General features: G+C 46.5%; 1 protein-coding gene across 1 annotated transcript; it reads left to right on the top strand.

The window, feature by feature from the left end:
• The first annotated feature begins 818 nt into the window (after positions 1 to 818).
• On the top strand, positions 819 to 23,892 carry klhl24a (kelch-like family member 24a). Its single transcript, XM_080503196.1, has 8 exons — positions 819 to 1,008; positions 2,033 to 2,137; positions 2,244 to 3,088; positions 7,374 to 7,558; positions 11,327 to 11,445; positions 17,342 to 17,530; positions 18,941 to 19,129; positions 19,200 to 23,892. Exons 2-8 carry the CDS (start codon positions 2,063 to 2,065, stop codon positions 19,398 to 19,400), a joined length of 1,803 nt encoding a protein of 600 aa, XP_080359322.1. The 5' UTR covers positions 819 to 1,008; positions 2,033 to 2,062; the 3' UTR covers positions 19,401 to 23,892.
• The last annotated feature ends 1,738 nt before the right edge of the window (positions 23,893 to 25,630 follow it).

Genomic DNA, 25,630 nt, shown 5'->3' on the forward strand with positions numbered 1-25,630 from the left:
CGAGTCCTGTTTTGTATCAACGGAAGGTTGCCGATTTCTACCTCCTCATCTGTTTTAACTCATACTCCACCTTTTTTATACTTTTGAAACAAAGGGATCAGGACGACTCGCCTTCAAACAGGTGACACACTTTCACTCGGTTGTTCTGTAGCATAAACATGGGCCGTTACATAGTTCTAATACTTGATCCCCATCGTATTATCAGAGTACTGTAATATAAACACTGTACAGGCAGTAGTGTCGGTGTGCTGTATGAACAGGTAATGTTCACGTGCTGCCATCCTTACATGAAGCACGTGCAGACGTTCTTGGAACAACGTGGAGCTCTTGGAAGTATTTTGCAACCTGGTGAGGAAGTTGTGACATTCCCGGTTCGCTCGGCTCCTCCTTCCTCCTCGCGGCACAATGCTGCTGTTGCTCTCTGATACACACGATCACATGACACTTTATTATATTCTATAAACAGCCACAGGTTGTTTTGTTTACGTGACGTGTTTTCACGAGCACGTCTAAACAACAGCGTTGTAACAAGTGTTTCGCGACACGTTAAAAAACCGTCGAGACGGTTGGTGTTTCGAGCGTCTTATGAAAACAGTCGTGAACTTTTTCTTCGCCTTAAAGTTTGTTTGCAAACAAAGAGGAGCCACGTGGAGAGCCACGGCCGGTGGGAGTTGTAGTTCTATGGATGAAGAGATGGCAGCGGCGCGAGCAGACAGGACTACATTACCCAGGGTGCAGCGCGGCCACGGGCAGCCGCTGACAGTATAAAGGCTGTCTGTGTTTACAGTCTGCAGATACTTGGAGGTCTTTGTGTTTTTCCACAAATCAAAATGCAGCGGCTGCGCTTCAGCCTCTCAAATGCTTCATATCCATTCTGGGAGTGAAATTATAACAGATGTTGGGTTTTTAATCTTAGGACACAGACTTATTTAGTCTATATTGGGTTTTTTGTGTTTTGTTTTGTGACTCACTTGAAGAGGAAACTGCATCTGGAAAGTTCTGCACCAGGTCTGTCTTTGTCATTACCATGGCAGTACTCTATTTTAGTTTCATGGGATTCTTTAAGCCCTTTGGTGTGAATTGGTCAAGTCAAGCTGGAGTTTTCTCTGTTTTTAAAGCGTGTAATGGCCAGCCGTCGACACGACGCAAAACTCCTTTGTTTATCGAACCGGAGTATTTGGCCTCTTTTATGCTTCATGTGTTTTTGTTTTTTGTTTTGTTGTTTTGTCTTAGTTTGTCCTGCGTCACTAACAAAGTAATGAAAATGTGAAGTGCTTGTATTTGTCGACATTTACCAACAGGAAGCTGCCTGCTTTTATAAAGTCCATTCCTAATGTTTGTTTGATGAGCTGTTTGCTGAAGAGTTAGAAGTGTACTTGTGTGTTTGAGCTGTTCGTCTTACAGTAAATGGAGAAGGCGAGCTGTCCTCTGCTCGACACGACTTCTTCTGATACGTGGAGTTAAAAATAAGTGAGATGAACTGAGCCAACTTCCCCCCGTGGCCGTGCTCAGAGACAAGCTTCCTCATGTTTTCATCGTTGTGTTGTCTGTGTTCATGCAGCTGTATTTCATGCATGCGTGTTTTGTTTTGTTTTTAAGAGATACGAGTTTAAAAAACCTCCATGTTGGAAAACAAATAGAAAGAGTTGGTTTTGCAGGTTATCAGGAGCCTGACTTTGGATTTGTCAGACGGTATTCCTGCCCCATTGTGGTCAAAACAAACCTGATTGACATGTTGCTCAACCTCGGTCCGCCTCCTCTCTTTGTCATCTTCCTTCTCCTGGGCGCCATGGCCCCAGGCCACAACTGTTTCCTGCTGCGCACATCTGCCTGGAGGAAGTGGCACATTCAGCTCACAGTTGTTTTCTGGAAGTGTGACGGTCTGAAGCTGATCACTTCCTCTCTGTACACTTTGTGGTGAATGTTCTCCTCTGGACTCTCGACTCATGTCTTCTTCTGCTCCTCCTACCAGGAGGATCATCTTCTGCTGTCAGGCTCTAATGCTATGATGTCATTTCCTTTCCATCCTCAGCTCATTTTGAAGTTGAAAGAAGGAGGAGCCATGGTGTTGATTCTTGGTAGGAGGATGAACAGAGAGGACTCTGGGATCAGAGACTCACCAGCTATCAAGCGCAAGGTGCAGCGAACAAACCATCTGCACGTCGTACATTGTTGATGTATGATGTTGATGTTGATGTATACCATCTCCTTAAAGCCATGAACTCATGTCCTTCTGTCCTCAGGTGTTTGAGGTGGAGTCCAAAACTCTGGCTTGCCAGGACGTCCTGGACTTCTGCTCCGGCTCCTCCCACTCTGACGGCATCCTGCAGGTCTTCAATGAGTTCCGCGACTGCCGTCTTTTCACAGACGTGGTGATCAGTGTGCAGGGCCGGGAGTTCCCCTGCCACCGCGCCGTGCTGTCCGCCTGCTCCTCCTACTTCAGAGCCATGTTCTGCAACGACCACCGCGAGAGCCGGGAGATGCTGGTAGAGATCAACGGCATCCTGGCCGAGGCCATGGACTCCTTCCTCACCTACGTTTACACCGGCAAGGCCAAGATCACCACCGAGAACGTCCAGTTCCTGTTCGAGACCTCCAGCCTCTTCCAGATCGGCACTCTGCGTGACGCCTGTGCAAAGTTCCTGGAGGACCAGTTGGACCCCTGCAACTGCCTGGGCATCCAGCACTTTGCCGACGCCCACTCTTTAAAGCAGCTGGCCAGCCGCTGCCGCAGTTATGCCCTGGCCAACTTCTCGGAGGTGGCCCAGCACGAGGAGTTCCTGGGCCTGCGTACCGAGGAGCTGGAAGAGTACATCGACAGTGACGAGCTGTCCATCGGGAAAGAAGAGGTGGTGTTTGAGGCGGTGATGCGCTGGGTGTACCACAGCGTGGAGCAGAGGAGGCCCATCCTGAAGGCTCTGCTGCAGCACGTCCGCCTGCCCCTGCTGCACCCCAACTACTTCGTCCAGACGGTGGAGGGCGACCAGCTGATCCAGAACGCCCCGGAGTGCTACCTGCTGCTCCACGAGGCCCGGCGCTACCATGTGCTGGGGAACGAGATGATGTCCCCCAGAACCCAACCTCGCAGGTGAGAGGAGGCGCGTCTGGTGAGCCTCTTCAACGCTCAGGCCGTCTCACCCGCTGTCACATGGAAAAGTCATCGTCTTTATTTTTTGACCAAAATGCAATGAACTCTTCCTGTTTTAGATGTTTTTAAATATCAGGGAAGTCTGCTGCTGCTTGAACGTCTGGATTTACATCACTTTCATGAGGCTCGCACTTCCAATAACATAGTGTGTTGAGATGAAGTGATTAATAGTTTATCCTCCAGATATTTAGTTTGCGGAGTTCCTGCTGCTGTGACGCTGTGTGAGTGTGGCGCCCCCCAGAGGACGTCCAGCCCACACTTCAGAGTGGAGTCACATGACACCTACAAAGTAGATTCTCGTTTTCTGTGTGCATTGTTTGATTCAAACCGTTAGCCGTGTTGATGTGAGATATTATTGTAAAGACGTCCAGCAGCTTGGCGAGCAGCCAGACCGATCCTCCAGGATTAGCTGCAGGCTACAGTGTCTGAACTGTGTGCTCTCTGCTGTTATTGTTGTGTGAGCATGTGCGTGACTGAGACAGGGAGTGTTATTGTGCCAAGCAGACAAGTGTGTCATTGACTACGCTTTGTTTTGTAGCCATATTTTGAAATGGAAATGATAATGAAGGAGGAAAAACAAGTTCATACACACACTGCTGGGCTGAAAGGGAAAAACATGTGACGCAACAATGTGCAATCTTGAAACGGTGATTCTTGTTGTCTTACCTGTACGGTAGCTCCTCCGTGTGTGTGTGTGTGTGTGTGTGTGTGTGTGTGTGTGTGTGTGTGTGTGTGTGTGTGTGTGTGTGTGTGTGTGTGTGTGTGTGTGTGTGTGTGTGTGTGTGTGTGTGTGTGTGTGTGTGTGTGTGTGTGTGTGTGTGTGTGTGTGTGTGTGTGTGTGTGTGTTGAAATAAAGGACGAAGCCGGTGCTGAGAGAAACCTGATGAAAAGCCCTCAGGCTGTGTAACTACCAGGCAGAGCAGCTGCTTTGCTCCTGGGCCTGATGAGAGGGTGAATGTAGGGGCGGTGTGCTTTGTGGGCGTGATGAGAGGGTGAATGTAGGAGAGGTCTGCTTTGTGGGCCTGATGAGAGGGTGAATGTAGGAGAGGTCTGCTTTGTGGGCCTGATGAGAGGGTGAATGTAGGAGCATTGTGCTTTGTGGACCTGATGAGAGGGTGAATGTAGGAGCATTGTGCTTTGTGGGCCTGATGAGAGGGTGAATGTAGGAGAGGTCTGCTTTGTGGGCCTGATGAGAGGGTGAATGTAGGAGCGGTGTGCTTTGTGGGCCTGATGAGAGGGTGAATGTAGGAGCATTGTGCTTTGTGGACCTGATGAGAGGTGAATGTAGGAGCATTGTGCTTTGTGGGCCTGATGAGAGGGTGAATGTAGGAACGGCGTGCTTTGTGGACCTGATGAGAGGGTGAATGTAGGAATGGTGTGCTTTGTGGGCCTGATGAGAGGGTGAATGTAGGAGAGGTGTGCTTTGTGGGCCTGATGAGAGGGTGAATGTAGGAGCGGTGTGCTTTGTGGGCCTGATGAGAGGGTGAATGTAGGAGAGGTGTGCTTTGTGGGCCTGATGAGAGGGTGAATGTAGGAGAGGTGTGCTTTGTGGGCCTGATGAGAGTGTGAATGTAGGAGCGGTGTGCTTTGTGGGCCTGATGAGAGGGTGAATGTAGGAGCATTGTGCTTTGTGGACCTGATGAGAGGGTGAATGTAGGAGCATTGTGCTTTGTGGGCCTGATGAGAGGGTGAATGTAGGAGAGGTCTGCTTTGTGGGCCTGATGAGAGGGTGAATGTAGGAGAGGTCTGCTTTGTGGGCCTGATGAGAGGGTGAATGTAGGAGAGGTGTGCTTTGTGGGCCTGATGAGAGGGTGAATGTAGGAACGGCGTGCTTTATGGGCCTGAGGAGAGGGTGAATGTAGGAATGGCGTGCTTTGTGGGCCTGAGGAGAGGGTGAATGTAGGAGAGGTGTGCTTTGTGGGCCTGATGTGAGGGTGAATGTAGGAACGGTGTGCTTTGTGGGCCTGATGAGAGGGTGGATGTAGGAGAGGTCTGCTTTGTGCGCCTGATGAGAGGGTGAATGTAGGAACGGCGTGCTTTGTGGGCCTGATGAGAGGGTGAATGTAGGAACGGCGTGCTTTGTGGGCCTGATGAGAGGGTGAATGTAGGAGAGGTCTGCTTTGTGGGCCTGATGAGAGGGTGAATGTAGGAACGGCGTGCTTTGTGGGCCTTATGAGAGGGTGAATGTAGGAACGGTGTGCTTTGTGGGCCTGATGAGAGGGTGAATGTAGGAGAGGTGTGCTTTGTGGGCCTGATGAGAGGGTGAATGTAGGAGAGGTGTGCTTTGTGGGCCTGATGAGAGGGTGAATGTAGGAACGGTGTGCTTTGTGGGCCTGATGAGAGGGTGAATGTAGGAGAGGTCTACTTTGTGGGCCTGATGAGAGGGTGAATGTAGGAACGGCGTGCTTTGTGGGCCTGATGAGAGGGTGAATGTAGGAGCGGTGTGCTTTGTGGGCCTGATGAGAGGGTGAATGTAGGAGAGGTGTGCTTTGTGGGCCTGATGAGAGGGTGAATGTAGGAGCGGCGTGCTTTGTGGGCCTGATGAGAGGGTGAATGTAGGAGAGGTGTGCTTTGTGGGCCTGATGAGGAGGTGAATGTAGGAACGGTGTGCTTTGTGGGCCTGATGAGAGGGTGAATGTAGGAGCGGTGTGCTTTGTGGGCCTGATGAGAGGGTGAATGTAGGAGCGGTGTGCTTTGTGGGCCTGATGAGAGGGTGAATGTAGGAACGGTGTGCTTTGTGGGCCTGATGAGAGGGTGAATGTGGGAACGGTGTGCTTTGTGGGCCTGATGAGAGGGTGAATGTAGGAACGGTGTGCTTTGTGGGCCTGATGAGAGGGTGAATGTAGGAGCGGTGTGCTTTGTGGGCCTGATGAGAGGGTGAATGTGGGAACGGTGTGCTTTGTGGGCCTGATGAGAGGGTGAATGTAGGAGCGGTGTGCTTTGTGGGCCTGATGAGAGGGTGAATGTAGGAGCGGTGTGCTTTGTGGGCCTGATGAGAGGGTGAATGTAGGAGCGGTGTGCTTTGTGGGCCTGATGAGAGGGTGAATGTAGGAACGGTGTGCTTTGTGGGCCTGATGAGAAGGTGAATGTAGGAACGGTGTGCTTTGTGGGCCTGATGAGAGGGTGAATGTAGGAGCGGTGTGCTTTGTGGGCCTGATGAGAGGGTGAATGTAGGAGCGGTGTGCTTTGTGGGCCTGATGAGAGGGTGAATATAGGAGATGTGTGCTTTGTGGGCCTGATGAGAGGGTGAATGTAGGAACGGAGTGCTTTGTGGGCCTGACTAGAGGGTGAATGTAGGAACGGCGTGCTTTGTGGGCATCATCTGTATCCAGGCAGATCTGTTCATGTCAGGCAGCCAATCAGGCGGCTGTCCTCCTCACTGTTGACTCCATTTGCTCGGAGGGCAAAATGTTTCCCTGCTCACATGACATGCCTCATTCTTCTCCAGGGAACAATGTTCCATGTAAGCCAGTACCTAAAACAATTCAAAAGTTCTACAGCTGTCTGATACACAAGGCCAGCAGATACATGCATGGTAGCATGCAGAGCTGCATATCTGCTCAACTCGTTTATCAAAAGGAACTGGATGGAATACCTTGTGCAAAAAGAAAGAAGCTGCAGCTCCTCCACACAGAATGTGGTTGTATCTCGTTTGCTTCACGGAATAGGAAGGAAAACCTTGAGATGATGAAAATAGAGCTGGACTGGAGCCCGGAGTACATTTCTGTTGTGTTTAATTTAAAATTCAATATTCTTTTGGAAAACACCAACACATCCACACATTTGTGGATGGAAAGCTTTGTCAGCATGGACATTCTATTAGACCAGAGGTGGGCAACCCTGGTCCTGGAGGGCCGCAGTCCTGCAGGTTTTAGATGTTTCCTGCTCAAACACACCTGTTGTCATGATGAGGCTCTGCAGGAAGCTGGACAAGGAGCCACTAATTGCTGTATGGATGTGAGGAGACGTCTAAAACCTGCAGGGCTGCGGCCCTCCAGGACCAGGATTGACCACCCCTGTATTAGAGTGTCGCGTGTGTGTCTGTCCTGAAGCCTCGTTCTGATGGTTAGTTAGGATGTTTCTGTGGTTTTACCCACATTTCTGCCATCAGAAGCCCCTCCAGTATCAATATGAAGGCCCACAGATGGATCGTTTTACAACAGTCTGCCTTGGCTTTGTTTGTGTTTCTCATCATTGCTTCAGACGTGTTTTCCTCTGTCCTCAGGTCGACTGGCTACTCCGAGGTGATCGTGGTGGTGGGGGGCTGTGAGCGGGTGGGGGGCTTCAACCTGCCCTACACGGAGTGCTACGACCCCGTCACAGGAGAATGGAAATCTCTGGCCAAACTACCCGAGTTCACCAAGTCTGAGTACGCTGTGTGTGCACTCCGCAACGACATCCTGGTGTCAGGTGAGGTCCTGCTGCTGACGCCGGTTTTAAACTGGCGTTCAACAAACTCATAGAAACCAGGCTCTGACTGTTGAAGGGACCAACATAGAAACCAGGTACTGACTGTTGAAGGGACCAACATAGAAACCAGGTACTGAGTGTTGAAGGGACCAACATAGAAACCAGGTACTGACCGTTGAAGGGACCAACATAGAAACCAGGTACTGACCGTTGAAGGGACCAACATAGAAACCAAGTACTGACCGTTGAAGGGACCAACATAGAAACCAGGTACTGACTGTTGAAGGGACCAACATAGAAACCAGGTACTGACCGTTGAAGGGACCAACATAGAAACCAAGTACTGACCGTTGAAGGGACCAACATAGAAACCAGGTACTGACCGTTGAAGGGACCAACATAGAAACCAAGTACTGACCGTTGAAGGGACCAACATAGAAACCAGGTACTGACTGTTGAAGGGACCAACATAGAAACCAGGTACTGACTGTTGAAGGGACCAACATAGAAACCAGGTACTGACTGTTGAAGGGACCAACATAGAAACCAGGTACTGACCGTTGAAGGGACCAACATAGAAACCAGGTACTGACCGTTGAAGGGACCAACACAGACATGCTCAGCATTTCTCAGCATGTTGGTGTTCGTGAGGATTAAAGTCGTAAAGGGATTTGATAACTGGGTTCATGGTGTGATTCGGTCTCTTCTTTGGTTGTCGGGAGTTCTTTCTCTCCTTCGCTCCGTCTCTCCTCATAATGGAGAGGCAGTAGAGGCCTGTGTTATTTTAAAATCCTCAGCCAGTTGGAAGTGAAGGGAACTATGAGAGCAACATCTGGATGCACTCTCCAGCCACGATGTTGTGAAGCTCCGTCATTGGCCGCTCTGCTCTTCTCTCATTTCCTGTTGGCGTTTCAGCCGGGTCCCACCTCCACGTCGACTCAGCACATGTTGGGGGGATTTCCTTTCAGGAAAGGATGTAGCGGAGCTTTCAGCTCAAGATGGGTACTGTCAGTGGTTTCTTGTTTAAAGCCAGTGTGGACCTGAGCTAATGTAGACGACAATTTAACAGGAACCGAATGTGCTGTCGGCCTCCCCTGGTTCAGAAACAACATTCAAATGATCTCACTTCAAGCAGTGAGCTCACAGGAACACAAGCTACCAGTCAAATGTGCTGCATTCAAGATGCTCTGAAATAAACAACCCAAGAGAAGGTTGATTAGAACAACTGTCTGTTTTCTTTGTGATGTTTCCTGTTCAGACACACTTTATACAAGCTGCACAGCATCAACGTACACCCCCCACCCCGCCGGAACTAGTCAACACCCCCCCCCCCCCCCCCACCACGCCTGAACAAGTCAACACCCCCCCTGCCTGAACTAGTCAACACCCCCCCACCTGAACTAGTCAACACCCCCCCTGCCTGAACTAGTCAACACCCTCCCTCCCCCACCCCGCCTGAACAAGTCAACACCCCCCCTGCCTGAACTAGTCAACACCCCCACGCCTGAACTAGTCAACACCCCCTCACCCCCACCCCACCTGAACAAGTCAACAGCCCCTCACCGCTCTGCCTGAACAAGTCAACACACCCTCCCCCACCCTCCTCCCCACCCCTCCTGAACAAGTCAACACACCAGAATCTAGAACGTGACCAATGTCCTTTTTAAACTTTTTAAACCTTTAAACTCTCCTAACGTCTCGCCCTCGGTGGATCTCAGTACGTTGGCCCTCCACTCTCTGGAGCTGGTAGAAATACCTCGGTGGATCTCAGTACGTTGGCCCTCCACTCTCTGGAGCTGGTAGAAATACCTCGGTGGATCTCAGTACGTTGGCCCTCCACTCTCTGGAGCTGGTAGAAATACTTCGGTGGGGCTCAGTACGTTGGCCCTCCACTCTCTGGAGCTGGTAGAAATACTTTGGTGGGGCTCAGTACGTTGGCCCTCCACTCTCTGGAGCTGGTAGAAATACCTCGGTGGATCTCAGTACGTTGGCCCTCCACTCTCTGGAGCTGGTAGAAATACTTCGGTGGGGCTCAGTACGTTGGCCCTCCACTCTCTGGAGCTGGTAGAAATACCTCGGTGGATCTCAGTACGTTGGCCCTCCACTCTCTGGAGCTGGTAGAAATACCTCGGTGGATCTCAGTACGTTGGCCCTCCACTCTCTGGAGCTGGTAGAAATACCTCGGTGGATCTCAGTACGTTGGCCCTCCACTCTCTGGAGCTGGTAGAAATACTTCGGTGGGGCTCAGTACGTTGGCCCTCCACTCTCTGGAGCTGGTAGAAATACCTCGGTGGGTCTCAGTACGTTGGCCCTCCACTCTCTGGAGCTGGTAGAAATACCTGAACGAGCTGCCGTCAGCAAAAGTCCCAAATACTCATCCATCCATCTTCTCTTTTCTTCTTTGAGATAAGATAGTAGGGAGCTGACGTTGTGATTCATGGCTGACATACAGAGAACCGTATCGGTAATGAACCTCAATGAAATGTTATTGGAACCCAGACGGCCTGCATGCTCATGGAGAACATGCAAGTTCCACACAGTATGGAAGTGTGAGGGAACGACGCTCTCTGACCTGGACTCCATCCAGGCCTGTGTTCTGTGTGAGAAGGAAACATGACAGAAGTCTTGGTCCGGAGTGGCCACCTTGTACTGGAGAATTTTACAACACTGAACAAGCTCATTAGAGTTCGTAGTAAAATTGTCTGTAAATGTCAACAATGCGCAACTGTCAGGAAAACTGTAGACTGAATATTTTAGGTCCTCCCAGTGTTTCACCTTGTTCTTGCTTAACCATAGTTATTACCTTCTCTCTGCACCAGTGGGAGTGAAAAGGCCTCCTCAAAGAAGCTCTGCTTTTTAACAAGACTGTTTGACGTGGTGCCTCCACCCTCAACACGCTGCTGACATGCAAATGTTCTACAACCAGCCTTGGGGGCAGCAGACTGTCTGTCTCTCTCTCTCTCTCTCTCTCTCTCTCTGAGCATTCATCCCCTCAGTAGTTTGGATTGGATGTATGTTATTTCCTGACTCTAGTGTCTCCCCCACTGGTATTTCAGGGAGTTTACACTAATTCCACACTAATTAGGTGAAGCAGCTTTGTTTAGCCGGGCAGCTGACCTTTTAAATGACTCCATATAACAACCCACACAAACACCCATCAGAACACCACAGAGTGTTTTAGGGGATGAAACTCAGATGTGTGAATATTCATCATCTGATTTCTTTTATGACCAACATGGGATCAATTAAAGTCCCTGTGTGAAATAACATTGTTACTGAACCTTTGGTTTATTTGCGTCACTTGTTGCTCTCATCTATGATACAGTGTGTGTGTGTGTCTGTTTGTGTGTGTGTGTGTGTGTGTGTGTGTGTGTGTGTGGGGGGGGGGGGTTGCTCAGTGAGCTCGTGAGTAAAGTGTTTGTACAGTATTAGCAATGACTACCTCTCACCATGTAGCTCTGCTTGATCTTCATGTGTGTGTTTATTTTACTACTCAGAATGAAAGGGTTATCCAGCACCTGTGCACACGTCTTAAAGGTTTTTTCCTGCACACGTCCTTTGTTTGCCCAGTAAAGTGAACAGGTCTGTGCAGGTCAGAGTCAGATTGGAGTTTCCCTCAGCTACAAGAAGACAGTTCACATAAACAAACACAGCTTCCTTTAATAAATGCATGAGAATCACCAGCCAGAAAACACCAGTGCTCATAGTGTTTTCTTAGTAGATATTCATCGTTGAATGTTTCTGAAGTCCCTTTGTGTTTCTTCTCAGGCGGCCGGATCAACAGCAGAGATGTGTGGATGTACAACTCACAGCTCAACCTGTGGATCAGAGTTGCTTCTCTCAACAAAGGCCGCTGGAGACACAAGATGGGTGTCCTGCTGGGAAAGGTGAGCAAGGATGCCTCAGGACGTCTCGGGGCGTCTCAGGACGTCTCGGGACGCCTCAGGACGTCTCAGGGCGTCTCAGGACGCCTCAGGGTATCTCAGGACGTCTCAGGATGTCTTGGGACGCCTCAGGGTGTCTCGGGACGTCTTGGGACGTCTCGGGACGCCTCAGGACATCTTGGGACGCCTCAGGGTATCTCAGGACGTCTCAGGATGTCTTGGGACGCCTCAGGGTGTCTCAGGGTGTCTCAGGACATCTTGGGACGTCTCGGGACGCCTCAGGACGTCTCAGGACGCCTCAGGATATCTCAGGATGTCTTGGGGCGCCTCAGGGTGTCTCGGGACATCTTGGGACACCTCAGGGTGTCTCGGGACATCTTGGGACACCTCAGGATGCCTCAGGACGTCTCGGGACGCCTCAGGGCGTCTCAGGACGCCTCAGGGTGTCTCAGGACGTCTCGGGACGCCTCAGGGCGTCTCAGGACGCCTCAGGGTGTCTCAGGATGTCTTGGGACGCCTCAGGGTGTCTCGGGACATCTCGAGACGTCTCGGGACGCCTCAGGGCGTCCCGAGATGTAGAAGGAAAGTCTGCTTCATATGTCAACAGTGCAGCTTATGAGCATTCAAAATCAATGCTGAAAAAAAGCTATATATATTTATATATATATATAATATATATATTTTTTTTAATTCAACGTAAGAAGTTATGTAAAGTGTTTAATGCAAGCTTTGGATGTATTTTCCTGTCCAATCCTGTTTTTTTTCTAGTAATTTCCTATATGCTATTCATAATTATAAACTGTATAATGTAAATATATTACAAAAGAGATATTTTAAAATCTCTTTCATTTTACAAGGGCTCGGGATAGAACAGTTTGTACTTTTCTATTTTACTGAATGGAAAATAGGTTTGAGTTTATTCTTCTGTTTTGGTTTGTCAACATCCCAGATCTAATGTTGGCAACTGAAAAAAAACTGTTTAAAATAAAGTATTTGTTTGCAGTGTCACAGCTAAATGTTTGGTTTGAACGATCTGACCTTTCAGAGACTTGTTAGCTATATGTTTTCTGTTATTATGTTTTCTGTTATTTACAGTTAGTTGTCTCTGAATTAACTGTCAGCAACACAAACCAGCGATCGTGTGAACATTTGAATACAAGCATGACAACATGGAAACACATTACCAGTTGAATGTTGTGACCTGAGGCACAGCGAGATTTACTGTTTGAGTCACGGCTCAGGGTGGAGAGCTGAGTGTGTGTGTGTGTGTGTGTGTGTGTGTGTGTGTGTGTGTGTGTGTGTGTGTGTGTGTGTGTGTGTGTGTGTGTGTGTGTGTGTGTGTGTGTGTGTGTGTGTGTGTGTGTGTGTGTGTGTGTGTGTGTGTGTGTGTGTGTGTGTGTGATATGTTCCATCCAGTAACACTGTGTGTAAAAATCAGTATTTACCTCTGAGTCAAAGAAGAGTGAAGAAGTGAGTTGAGGTCAAAGGTTCAAAACAAGTAAACGAGTCTATAGAATGACAGAAAACAGAATTTAGATAGAATGATAGAAAGTGAAAACACTTTTGCAGCACCATCATGTACTACAATAAGTCTTAAGGTTTATTATTTTGCTTATAGGCTTCCAGTCTTTAACTACCACGTCACCAGTGATGGCTGCTGTTACATGTCTTAGCTGGGCTGCATTAGAATTTCACTTCATTAAAATACAGTAGCTTTATAATGCACATTACAACAATTGTGCCTGTTTGAGTTGGAGAGAGGCCTCAGTGATGAAATGATTCTCCTTTTAAACAGACAGTGAATGACAGGACATTTTATGAACATGAATTACAAGCAGAGGTTAGGAAATGAATGTGTTTGGGGGCTGGTTTACTGGAAATGGCAGTGAGTCTGAGTTTAGATCAAACAAAAGGTAGATCAGGTCTAATTTCAAACGACACATCAATCCATCTTTCAAAGCATTTTAGAACGCTCTGCTTTTCAGTCGTTAATAAAGATGAGCCTATCTGAACATTTAGAAACATTAACAAACCTGCAACGTTCTGAACACATTTGTGTTTGTATGCATTTAAACATAACTGGTGGAGAAAGTTGAACCTGACCTGCAGCTTTTCAGACACATTGCTCCTTTCAAACGGATCAATTAGAAGAGATGTGACAGAATTAAGACAACAGAACGTTAGATCAAACTTCTCAGGACTGCCTCTTACTTGTTTTGGACTGTATTTGACTGGTTTTGTGTTCTCCATTGAGAATGTGTGTATCTCTGCTGTGTTTCCCCCTCAGATCTCAGTTCCCCTCCTCCTCCTCCTCCTCCTCTTTGGTCTGTCATTTCCTCTTTCACTCTGTAATTTCCCTTTTGGGAGAACAGCACTGATACTTCAGTTGTAAACAAGCCTTCATAATAAGCATGCACACACCTTCAGGTATTCTGTGCAGACTGAATGCGTCTTTTGCCATAATTTGCATATTCAGAGAACCCCAGGCTTGTTTTGAGAGCAAACACACCAGTGCGTGTGCAGACCTGACTCTCCAGGTCCTCTGAGCTGTAATTCTGGGACTTTAAACCTCGATCATGGACACTTTCTACACACACACGTTGGTGTCCTGCTGTGTATGATATCCTGTTGGTCCTGCTTCCATACGGTTTACTCTAAAATAGGTCAGGGCTTGTTTTCCTCCCCCTGTTCTGGCGACGTGGTGACGCTGTTCTCACCTATCATGATGGATCAGCCTCTGTCTGACTGGCCTGACCACACTTGGCTCTTCCTCTGTCCTCTGGAACATTTGATCATTCAGTTGGTGGTAAAAGCAGCTGGAGTGGGGTTGTTCAGCAGTTAGTGAGACTTGAGAAGCACGTCTGGCTCAGTGCCAAGGTGACAGCCATACATGTGAAGTCAGTGTTGGGTACGACTTCAGCAGGGAGATCATGTGAAAAGGGCCTGGAGTTGGTGAGGGTTGAACCCTCCCCTCTCCTTGACGTGACCAGTGCCTCTCCTCTGCTTTGACTCTTCCTACTAACCAGTGTCTGGTCACTGGAAGTGGAACATGAACAGGTCAACCACTACAAATGATTTCAAAACACCTTCATCATTCCTTTGTGTTTCACACCTGGTTTAACTCGCTCAAATACTTTGGAGTGGGAAAATGTAGCTCTTAGGGCTGTTTAAAGGTTATTTCACGCTGCAGGAGCCTTTTGAAATCCATCATCAAAACCTGTTAACCCTTTGTAACAGACACCCCAAAAAGTCCACTGTCATTTATATTGTATATATGTAAAGATTCAATCTCTAAAAGAGACATTTTACAGTAACCATAGTAACAACTTAACACAATACTTAAACATGTACCTAAATAGGAAAATGTTAAATGGTCCTGCAGTATCTGAATGACTGCGTCACGTCTGAGAAGAGGCTTCTTCACTTCACCCTGCCGGCATTTCTCTCTGTGTTTTCTTTCAAACTTGGTCAAATCTTCTTCACTCCTCTCAACCAGTCACCTGATGCACAATGCATAGTTAATTGTAACACAGCTGCTATTTCCAGTGATTCCATGTGGCGTCACAGGTTTAAATATAGATCGAGCACAAGCTGGGGAACCGAGAAGACAAATGAAGAAAGCACACCTGTCAATCTCCCACAAGTTTGTTTCAGAGGTTTGAAGCTTTGCCAATGTTGACAGATGCTAAACTCTGCTTTGAATGTGTCACACAACAGTTGTTTCATGTGCTCTGCAGTCGTTATGACTCAGACGTGTGAGTTTGCCGTTAAAGGACGAAGTGACAGAGCAGTCTTATACTGCTTCAATGCTCTTCTGCTCTATGAGCCGTAACAAAATGAATACAATTGTGTTTTGAGTTTGAAAACAACATTTGACTTTTCAGCCTCTTACAGCAAAGATACTACAGGAAGGGAAAAGTAGATTTAAAGGCTGTCAAGTAAGAAATAGAATGTGTAGAAAAAGAGGCCTTCGTTAATCAAAATGTCTTTATCAACTTCTCTCTGTCCAACAATTTCTTTAAGTGTAGAGCCTCTTTGAAATCTTAACAATGGTTTCATTTGGCAGAAACCAGTTTCCCTTACCAAACACAACATGTGTAATGGTCCTCCTGTTTCTTACTGAGGTCAGGTTTCTTTGTTTGCTCTCTCCTCCATGCGGATGTGGATAACGCAGAAGCTCTGACTCGTAATAACCAGTAGAGCTGCTTGGTGTTGATTCCTGACACGTCATTTCTCTGGAAGAAGGCTTGAATAGAAAATGTAAAACCATTGTTTTTCAAAGGTTTTCTTCCTGAATGACATTCAGAAGGGCAATACTTTTTGTTGCTTGTTACTTTTCATTAATATTTTAACTCAACAACTTTTCTCTTCTGTTTTCCCACTCATGGAAAGATTTCATTAAGGCAAAATACTATAGTAAATCAATTACAATGAGCACCATTCTAAACTAGTTTCTGTATCAAAATGTTTGCATTTTCCACGCTGGGATGATCAGATATGTTACAAAGATACTTCAGCACACGGCATTCTTACTTGTGTTGCTTTAACAATTTAAATGTATTGAGCATTCAACATTTGTACATTTGGCAGCAATGAAGTGAGTCCACCTGAAACAGTGAGGCTGGAGACATTGTCAGTTGGGGAAATGGGAAATGATGCTGGGTGTTTGCAGAAGTGTCTGCAGTGGTGCTGGTCAGTGTTTACAGACAGAGGAAGAAGAGCAGCATCACAATAACGAGGACTGTTCAGTACATCAACTCCCATAGACCTGAAAAACCAGTTCTCAGTGCTGACGCAGGCACTAGTGTTAATGCTCACGCTAATAACCTGCAATATAAACATCAGTATCACACAGCACATTGATTTAGTGTCTGTGTGCATGTGAGCTTTGATAGCCTTGTTCAATGTCAACCCAGCGTGAACACTGGAGCGTTCAGACGAGGGTCTGCATGTTTCACACTGGGCCTATGAAGGAACGATCCAACTGGAACGCTATCATTTACACTGTCATGAGGACATTGATCCACAATCCATAAATGTGGAGTTTATGGAGCAAAGGATCACACTATTAAGCATATTGGACAGCGACAGCAAATAAGTTTGATACATTTGCCGAAGAAAAAGGAAAACAAAATGTATGAGAGGTGATCGGTCGCAATCGCAATACTGAAAGAAAATGTTTTGTGATAAAGTGTAGGTGAGTCAGCGGAGGAAACGCTTCTCTGCATAGACATTTATTTACACCTCCTCCTATCGGCGGGCTGCAAAACTGCCCTTCACATGTCCTGATGCTGTCTCCACAATATGTTGGAACCTGTCTGTTGATGCTAAATGTGCCTGAGGGGGATTTCTTTCCCAATTACAGACTGTCTCCTTAGAGCACAGTCTGTAATCTGACCCCCCCCCCCCCCCTCACCTCTTGTTGTCCTTCTTTCCCCCAAACGTTCTATGCAATTTCATTGTACCTGACAATGACAATAAAGACGATCCTGATTCTTTTCAAACATGTTCAAAACAGATGTAAGCATAAACAACGCTGAGGTACTAATATATAGTCATTGATCAATGTACCTCCTCTTCCACCTAGCAGATATTCCACATTCTGCACCCAAAGGGAAAAAAAACAGTTAATTTCTGTCTGTTAACTATTAGTAGATCAGATTTAGACCCGTTTTGACAGGAGGCTGAACTTTGGAAGATGTTCACTCATGTGTTTAATAATGGTGTGTGTGTGTGTGTGTGTGTGTGTGTGTGTGTGTGTGTGTGTGTGTGTGTGTGTGTGTGTGTGTGTGTGTGTGTGTGTGTGTGTGTGTGTGTGTGTGTGTGTGTGTGTGTGTGTGTGTGTGTGTGTGTGTGTGTGTGTGTGTGTGTGTGTGTGTGTGTGTGTGTGTGTGTGTAGGTCTATGCAGTAGGGGGTTACGATGGGCAGAGTCGCCTGAGCAGCGCGGAGTGTTACGACTCCTTCTCCAACCGCTGGACGGAGGTGGCGCCCATGAAGGAGGCGGTGAGCTCTCCAGCTGTGGCCAGCTGTGCTGGAAAGCTCTTCGTCATTGGAGGAGGGCCGGATGACGAGACCTGTTCAGACAAGGTGGGAAACAGATATGAAAGTTTCACTATGGAGGACGAAACATGCAAAAATTAAATAATAAACAATTACTTAAATGTGTCATTAATTCATTAAAAATTGGAATTAAATACATACATCTGTTATTAATTCATTAAAATACCAATAAATTGTATTTAAAAAACAAAAAAACAAAAAACGTAATTATTTCTTTATTTAATTAATGATGTCATGAGCCAATGTTGGATTGCTTGGAGGTCTTCAGTGATGAAGGTCTTCAGTGTGTCTGTAGTGAGGGTCTTCAGTGGGTCTGTAGTGAGGGTCTTCAGTGTGTCTGTAGTGAGGGTCTTCAGTGATGAAGGTCTTCAGTGTGTCTGTAGTGAGGGTCTTCAGTGTGTCTGTAGTGAGGGTCTTCAGTGGGTCTGTAGTGAGGGTCTTCTGTCTTCAGTGTGTCTGTAGTGAGGGTCTTCAGTGATGAAGGTCTTCATTGTGTCTGTAGTGAGGGTCTTCTGTCTTCAGTGTGTCTGTAGTGAGGGTCTTCAGTGATGAAGGTCTTCAGTGTGTCTGTAGTGAGGGTCTTCAGTGATGAAGGTCTTCAGTGGGTCTGTAGTGAGGGTCTTCTGTCTTCAGTGTGTCTGTAGTGACGGTCTTCTGTCTTCAGTGTGTCTGCAGTGAGGGTCTTCAGTGATGAAGGTCTTCAGTGTGTCTGTAGTGAGGGTCTTCAGTCTTCAGTGGGTCTGTAGTGAGGGTCTTCAGTGATAAAGGTCTTCAGTGTGTCTGTAGTGAGGGTCTTCAGTGATGAAGGTCTTCAGTGGGTCTGTAGTGAGGGTCTTCTGTCTTCAGTGTGTCTGTAGTGACGGTCTTCTGTCTTCAGTGTGTCTGTAGTGACGGTCTTCTGTCTTCAGTGTGTCTGTAGTGACGGTCTTCTGTCTTCAGTGTGTCTGCAGTGAGGGTCTTCAGTGATGAAGGTCTTCAGTGTGTCTGTAGTGAGGGTCTTCAGTCTTCAGTGGGTCTGTAGTGAGGGTCTTCAGTGATGAAGGTCTTCAGTGTGTCTGTAGTGAGGGTCTTCAGTGATGAAGGTCTTCAGTGGGTCTGTAGTGAGGGTCTTCAGTGTGTCTGTAGTGAGGGTCTTCTGTCTTCAGTGTGTCTGTAGTGAGGGTCTTCAGTGATGAAGGTCTTCATTGTGTCTGTAGTGAGGGTCTTCTGTCTTCAGTGTGTCTGTAGTGAGGGTCTTCAGTGATGAAGGTCTTCAGTGTGTCTGTAATGAGGGTCTTCTGTCTTCAGTGTGTCTGTAGTGAGGGTCTTCAGTGTGTCTGTAGTGAGGGTCTTCAGTGATGAAGGTCTTCAGTGTGTCTGTAGTGAGGGTCTTCAGTGATGAAGGTACTGTGTGATGTTTTGACAGTGTGTATTGAGTGTGTTTCCTTCACCTGCCAGGTCCAGTGCTACGACCCAGAGACCAACATCTGGTTACTGCGAGCCAGTATCCCCATTGCAAAGCGCTGCATCACAGCCGTGTCCCTCAACAACCTGATCTACGTTTGTGGTGGTCTCACCAAGTCCATTTTCTGCTACGACCCTGCAGAGGACTACTGGATGCACGTGGTCCACACCTTCACCAAGCAGGTACGTAGCTGAGACCATACCGGCTGGTAGGGACGACCGCCGGTCTTCAACCCTTGTCCTCTGCCTGCAGGAGAGCTGTGGCATGTCTGTGTGCAACGGCAAGATCTTCATCCTGGGGGGCAGAGGGGAGACCGGCGAGGCCACAGACACCATCCTGTGTTACGACCCCGCCACCGGCATCATCACAGGAGTGGCCGCCATGCCCCGACCCATCTCCTACCACGGCTGTGTCACCATCCACCGCTACAACGACAAGTACCACCGGACATAGTCCCGAACGGACACGTGCTCAAGAACTCACAAGCACAGACATAAGGCTTCCTTTACCTGCAGACAGCATCATGTAGCATCATGTCGGTCTGGTCCTGTTCCTGCAGTCCTGAGGGAAGCCTCAGGACTTAGCCTGTACCTTCTTGTGTCAGTAGCAGCATCCACTGCTCTGCTCCCCCCACATGGCACAAGGGGCATTTCTACATGTAAATACAGGGGCCAGACTTTCTTTCAGGTCTAGTTCAGCACAGTTCAGCACTATTGAATGCCACGATTAGGGGTGTGCACAACTTTTCTACTTTTGAACTGTCCTCAAGCAAGAGTTTCACACTTCACACAGTAAATGATCAACTTCATTCATTGCGATTCTTCAAGGTTTGCTCTCGCTGCACATCAGCTGGTATTTGTCACGACTCCCTCTGTTCCCGTCAAGCAGTGCCGACAGTGGCTCCAGCCAATCAGCTCTGAACTTCTAAATTTAGAGCCACCAAAGCCCCTAATGGGCCGAGGCTTTGGTGGTGGAAAGACACAGAACTGCTAAATCCGGCCCCGTCCCCGAACTAGCAGCTGGTTCTGTGTGGTGGAAAAGCCCCAGGGTGGATCTGGAGGACTCATCCTGAAGCCACAAGAGAGAGAACAACAATCGTGTACTGAAATCCTCACACACAAATTCTTTACAATTTAGCAGAAAGCGCAATTCAGACAATAAAACAGTGCCGATAGTCTTAAAGATTTCATTACATACTTTGCCTGCCGTCCTGTCTGGGGCCACCAGGTCGGCCACAGCCCCACCTGACCCTCATGACCAGTCGCCCCGTATGGGCCATGGTGGGAATACGCAGCAACATCCTCACCCCAGACGTCTAGTCCATCCAGCATGTTGCAGGGAACTCTTGTTTTGATATGATTCCATTTTTAAAAACACTGCCAAGCGAGAGCTAGAGAACAAGAACAGTCCAAACGGCTGAGAATGAATGACATCGGTTTAAAGAGGGAAAGAAGAAACAGGCACATTGTGAAAGAGTCAGAACTGCTACTGCGGATAAACCTTTTGAGGAGTAGTCAGGGTCGTTATCAGTTTGAGAGTATCTAATTGTTAAAGAAATACCTTATTATGCTAGTTAAAACATTTCTAAATGAAAGTCGATTGTATATCAGCTGCATGCTTTATGACTTCAAGATGGCTCAAGCTCTGAATAGGAGTGTTTTTCTCCTGGTTCTAATAGCAGGCTGATCCTCAGTCTAATGGGAAACTTCCCCAGCAGTGTGCCGTTATCACTCTTTAGAGGTACAGGAACCATGTGAGCTGAGGCTTCCACATCTGAACCAGGTTCTACTTCTGGTCCAGGGCCAGACTCAGCCCCAGGTCTTTGTCTTTCCACCACCAAAACCACTTCTGAGCAGGAGTGAACCCGGTGCTACGTTGGCTCCACTACCTTCCTGGGCCAGAGAGGAACCAGGCCAGAGAGGAACCAGGCCAGAGCCAGACGTATCATCAGGTGGGGGCGGAGTTACCGCTGGAGCTACTTGCAAGGCGGAAGAGACGCTGAACCGGCTTTCTGAAAACCACAATGAACATGGAGCCCTGAAGGGCTCATCGAGAACAAAGTTTAAAGTGTGGGAACGATATAATAAGTCGCTTCCTGAAGTGAATAATACGAGGGAACCAGATCATTTAATCCTTGATCGTGACGCCGCAGCTCTCTAGAGCCTCCATGAGATCTATAATTTAGAAACAGTTTTCCATTGTTTTCACGCTTTTCATCGTAGCATCATTGTAACTAACTTCACTTTCATGTCTTGTTGCCGCTACATTGTGTTCCGCTACAAGACCTCCGTTCATATTTTCTAACAGAACTTTAGAATGAAGCGACACTTGGTCCATCAGCAACTAAAAACAAACTACATACGACTGTAAATGAAAGCTTGGATATTTTTTAACCATAAAACAAGTCTTTTAATGTCTTCATGTGAAAGAGAACTTTAATCATTTACGTAGGTTTCCATTCTAAACGGCTGTAGAGCGTCGTTCTATCATTCTACACCTCCATTCCTCCTGATGATGAAGCTTTTAATTCAGACAATCCAGAAATAAAGTGAAAGAAGCAGAAATTCACACTGTAATGCCCACATGGTGAAAAATAATCTCAAAGCTCATTCACAAGTTATTTATTATGATTTTCCCTCTCTGGCCACTAGGGGCTCCGGACTAAAACAAGACGGACATGAAAAAACTCCAATAGAGTGACGAGGAGACTCAACGTTTTCTGTCTCTTTGGTCTGAATCTGAGGTTCAGGACAGACTAGATGCAGTGACCCGGACCAGACCATGAATACAGTCTGTGTCCTGGTTCTTCTATGAGCACCGTCAGAGCTGATCAGTGACGTGTCACGTTTTGGAGTGACGTAATGACGTGGCTCACAATTGGCTAACTGTGGAAAAAGAACCGGTTCTTTGGCGGTGCTCATTTGAGAACTGGGCCTGAACTAGAACCTGGTTCTCTCTGGTGGAAAGGGCCGGAGAACAAACAGAGGTGAATGTGAAAGCTCAGATCAACCACACTCCATGTCAATGCATTAATACAGGCCAGGTGGAGAAGAAACACTTGACCACTTGCTCTCCAACAAGCTGTCACAAATATGACAACAGATAAACATGGGAGCTGCACAGAACTACTGGAAAACATTAGTTTTGGCCTTTCCTCTTAAATGTCTTGCTTCTAATGTGGTTGAGGTCTGTAAGCTGCAGCTGTGGAGCATGAGCACTTTGTAGTGGCTCTTGTAGCTTTAAAACAAAGACATGGCTTAAATCTTATGCATGTCATTCTACTCTTTCACTGCAGTGATGATTGTGGATTATCCAACACTTGGAAGCTTGTCGTGCATCAAGAAACCTGAAGAGTAGTGGACATGAATGAAAAGTTGACTGTGTTGTATTTAGCACTATATGAATAGAATAGAATTGAATACAGAGAGATCTATTTGAATCGGAGGTAGATGCTGCAGACTCATCAGCTGGCCCCACTTCCCATGATTCCCATTGTTTCCCTGCTCCCCCTGTGCTGTCACACCCCGCTTTGGAGTGTTGGAGCGTCATTCTCATCATCATCACTGACATTTTATTTTTCTATTTCTTTAAGTTATGCTTGTTTGTACTTTTTTTACATTGAGTGTTGTGTTGTGTGTGGCTTCACGCTAATGTGAGCTGATTGGGCTGGTGGGTATATTTGTCGATGTGGGAAGCCTTTGTGGATCAAACTCAAAGACGACGCTGAACAAGTGGCGTTTGTGTGTGTGTGTGAGACCTTTTGTTCACACTTGGAGCCGAGCGGTTCAATCGTCTGATTCAACTCTTCACACTGATGCTGGCACCTCTCACCTGCACACACAACCTCGGGGTGACCGTAGATACCTCTGTGTGTGTGTGTGTGTGTGTGTGTGTATGTGTGTGTGTGTGTGTGTGGCCAGCTGGAGTGGCGTTGGTCGATGGCAGATTTAGACAGAGTGGCTCACGGTCAGTAAAAGTCTCCTTTTACGACAGTTGGACTTGATAGACGAGAGAAATTGCTGTGAATATAAAATGAATATGTTTTACTTGTGTGTGACTTCCTCTCTTCTTGCTGCCACGTTGTGTTTTCTGTAACAAACACATCCACTTGTGCACAGAGGCCTGTTAAAAGTGGAGTTTTATGATGATTTCTTTCCTTTTTTGGTTTTTACTGTATCAGTAAATGTTCCTTGCTTTCATGTGACATACAGAGGAGAAAGTAAGAAGCTCCACAGCTCCTGCTGGTGGTTGGAGCGCTGAGCGGCGGCGTTGGCCTCTCAGAGTGGAAAACAACCGGGATCTCTAGGAAACCTCAGTGTGCTATAAAAACACCAATGAGTGAGCTCCTGTCTGCCCGTCCACGAAACTTCCTCCAGGAATTCTCCCTGAGGACGACTTCATGTTTGGGCTGGAAAAGAAAGCATCTCCAGGCTCACGTGCACAGTTGTGCAGACGACCTTGGTATGTGGGTGAGGAAAGGAAGCTTCAGAGTGAGAACGAGAGAGTTATGTATGTGTGCTTCTGTGATTTCAATGAGTATTTACCCAAATCAGGCCAGAGAACCGCCCTGTTCTGATTTTTTATTATTGCTATGTAGAGGTTTTTACATATGGTTTTCAACTGATGATATAACATCTGTTCTGGTTTTCTTTTCTTGTTTGGACTAGTTCTGGGGTTGTGTGTTGTTGAGATATTGTGATTCCGACATGCAAACTGCAGGTCCCAACGTTGGATTGGATTGGATTCAGCGTTGAGCTTTCATTGCTCCCCTGTATTTGCCTTAGTAAGAGTGGGAATTCAATTGGGATCGTTTCCATAAAAAAAAGCTATTCGGGATTTTTGTTTGATTACATTTTTTAACAAGTGCAATTGTATGAACCGCAGTACGTTGAAATGTAATGGAGGGCTTTTGTATGAGAAACATCAATAAAACGTTTGTTTGTGTACCAAACGTTCTTCCTGTTTCCTTCAAGTCAAAGAAGCATAGAAGTTAAGTACAGCATGTGCCACACTCGCATATACATTTCATCTCACAGTAAGTTTCCAGTTAGACGACGTCTCCACACTGTTTCCAAATGGGAACTTCCCACCGGGAAAGTGGGAGCTTTGTAAGCATTCCCAGAAGCATATATGACATCATAACCACAGTTTGGCCTTTACATTTGTTTACATTTTGATAACAGATTTTTATTGGAAAAACTTATTGTTGTCATGTGAATGTTCCCAACTGGGAAATGGGATGTATCCAACTGGTGAACTTACGAGTTCACCAGTTGGACCCTATTGTAGTGAAATTGCAAGGACCCTATTGAAATGGCTGGGTTTATTGTTAGGGGTGAGAACCCTATTGGAATGCAAGGGATTGTTATTAGAGTCGGATTCTCGAAAGACATTTTTATGGTTCGAGCCATAAAAGGGTGAAAATCCTATTGGAATGAACAAAAGGGAAGTTTGCTGTTCAGTTTTTCTTTTTTTTTTAAAGAAATTGCTGTTATCTTTTTACAAAAAGTGTGACATACAAATTGACAAAACAAAATCAGCCTAAACAATAAAATAAAGGAAGTATGTTTGAGTGTGTCTGTGTGTCGGCAGGACATTCAAAAGGAAGAACAGATTATAACATACTGACTTGATGGTTATGTTGAATCAAGGGAGATCAGCAACAGTAGAATTGCAGACTCAGCATCACTATGAGGCTCATTACAGCACCAAATCAATACATGTGTGAAGTGAATGAAGGAACAATGGTGTGAAGTTTTCTCATTCCAAATATTACTGGAAACTATATATAGTACTATATATAACTATAACTATATTACTGTCATGCTGTCTAGCGCATCAACACACATCACAACTAATCCACACGCTCAGTTGCAAACGTCACAAATACAGGTGATTCTCAATATTCTTAAAAGACCTATTGGCCAAAAAGATGTTCCAGGAATATCAGGAATTTAGAACTAAATTCAGCTGCATTACGTCACATGGAATACCAGCAATGTGGCGGGAATGACAGGAAAATAATATTGGTAACTCAGATGTGTAAACGCACCTTAAAGCAAGTGATGCTGTCAGATAATACTGTGGCAAGAAGAGTGGAGGATTTAGCGGAGGAGTGTTCTTCACCTCTGGTCACTGAAATAAAGAAGCAGACGTTCTGATGAACATCTTGGCCTCAGGATTGAGACGACAGGACACTTCATCCCATCACTGTCCCTTTACTCATTGGTGAGTGAATCCATTCATTATAACAACAATTACACAATGGTACTAATATGTTCATTTATATAGCTGTTGTTATACTTCAAATACAACAGACCACAATTTTAAAAACAATGAATGAACGAATGAGAGAACAGAAACAAATGCAGCACTGAAACAGTTGTGGCATTTAAAAAGTAACAAAGTAGTACAGTAACAAACTGTAAATCTCTCCCTGTAGTTCTGTCTCTCTGTGTGTCAATAATTACATATTTGGTTTTGTACTTCCTTTTTTGGTTTTTACGCTTAAGAGTGCTTTTTCATGTGACCCTCAACACAAGTTTTGAAAATCCCAGGCTAAAATTATTACTACAACCACCTTGACTACTAATACAATAATAACAGTAACTAGAGAATTCCCGCAGGAAGTTTTATTGTGCCGGCCACCTGCTGCTAAGCAACGCCCCCTACTGTACTCGTGA

Source organism: Blennius ocellaris, assembly GCF_963422515.1.
Source record: "Blennius ocellaris genome assembly, chromosome: 10".
Classification (NCBI taxonomy): Eukaryota; Metazoa; Chordata; class Actinopteri; order Blenniiformes; family Blenniidae; genus Blennius; species Blennius ocellaris.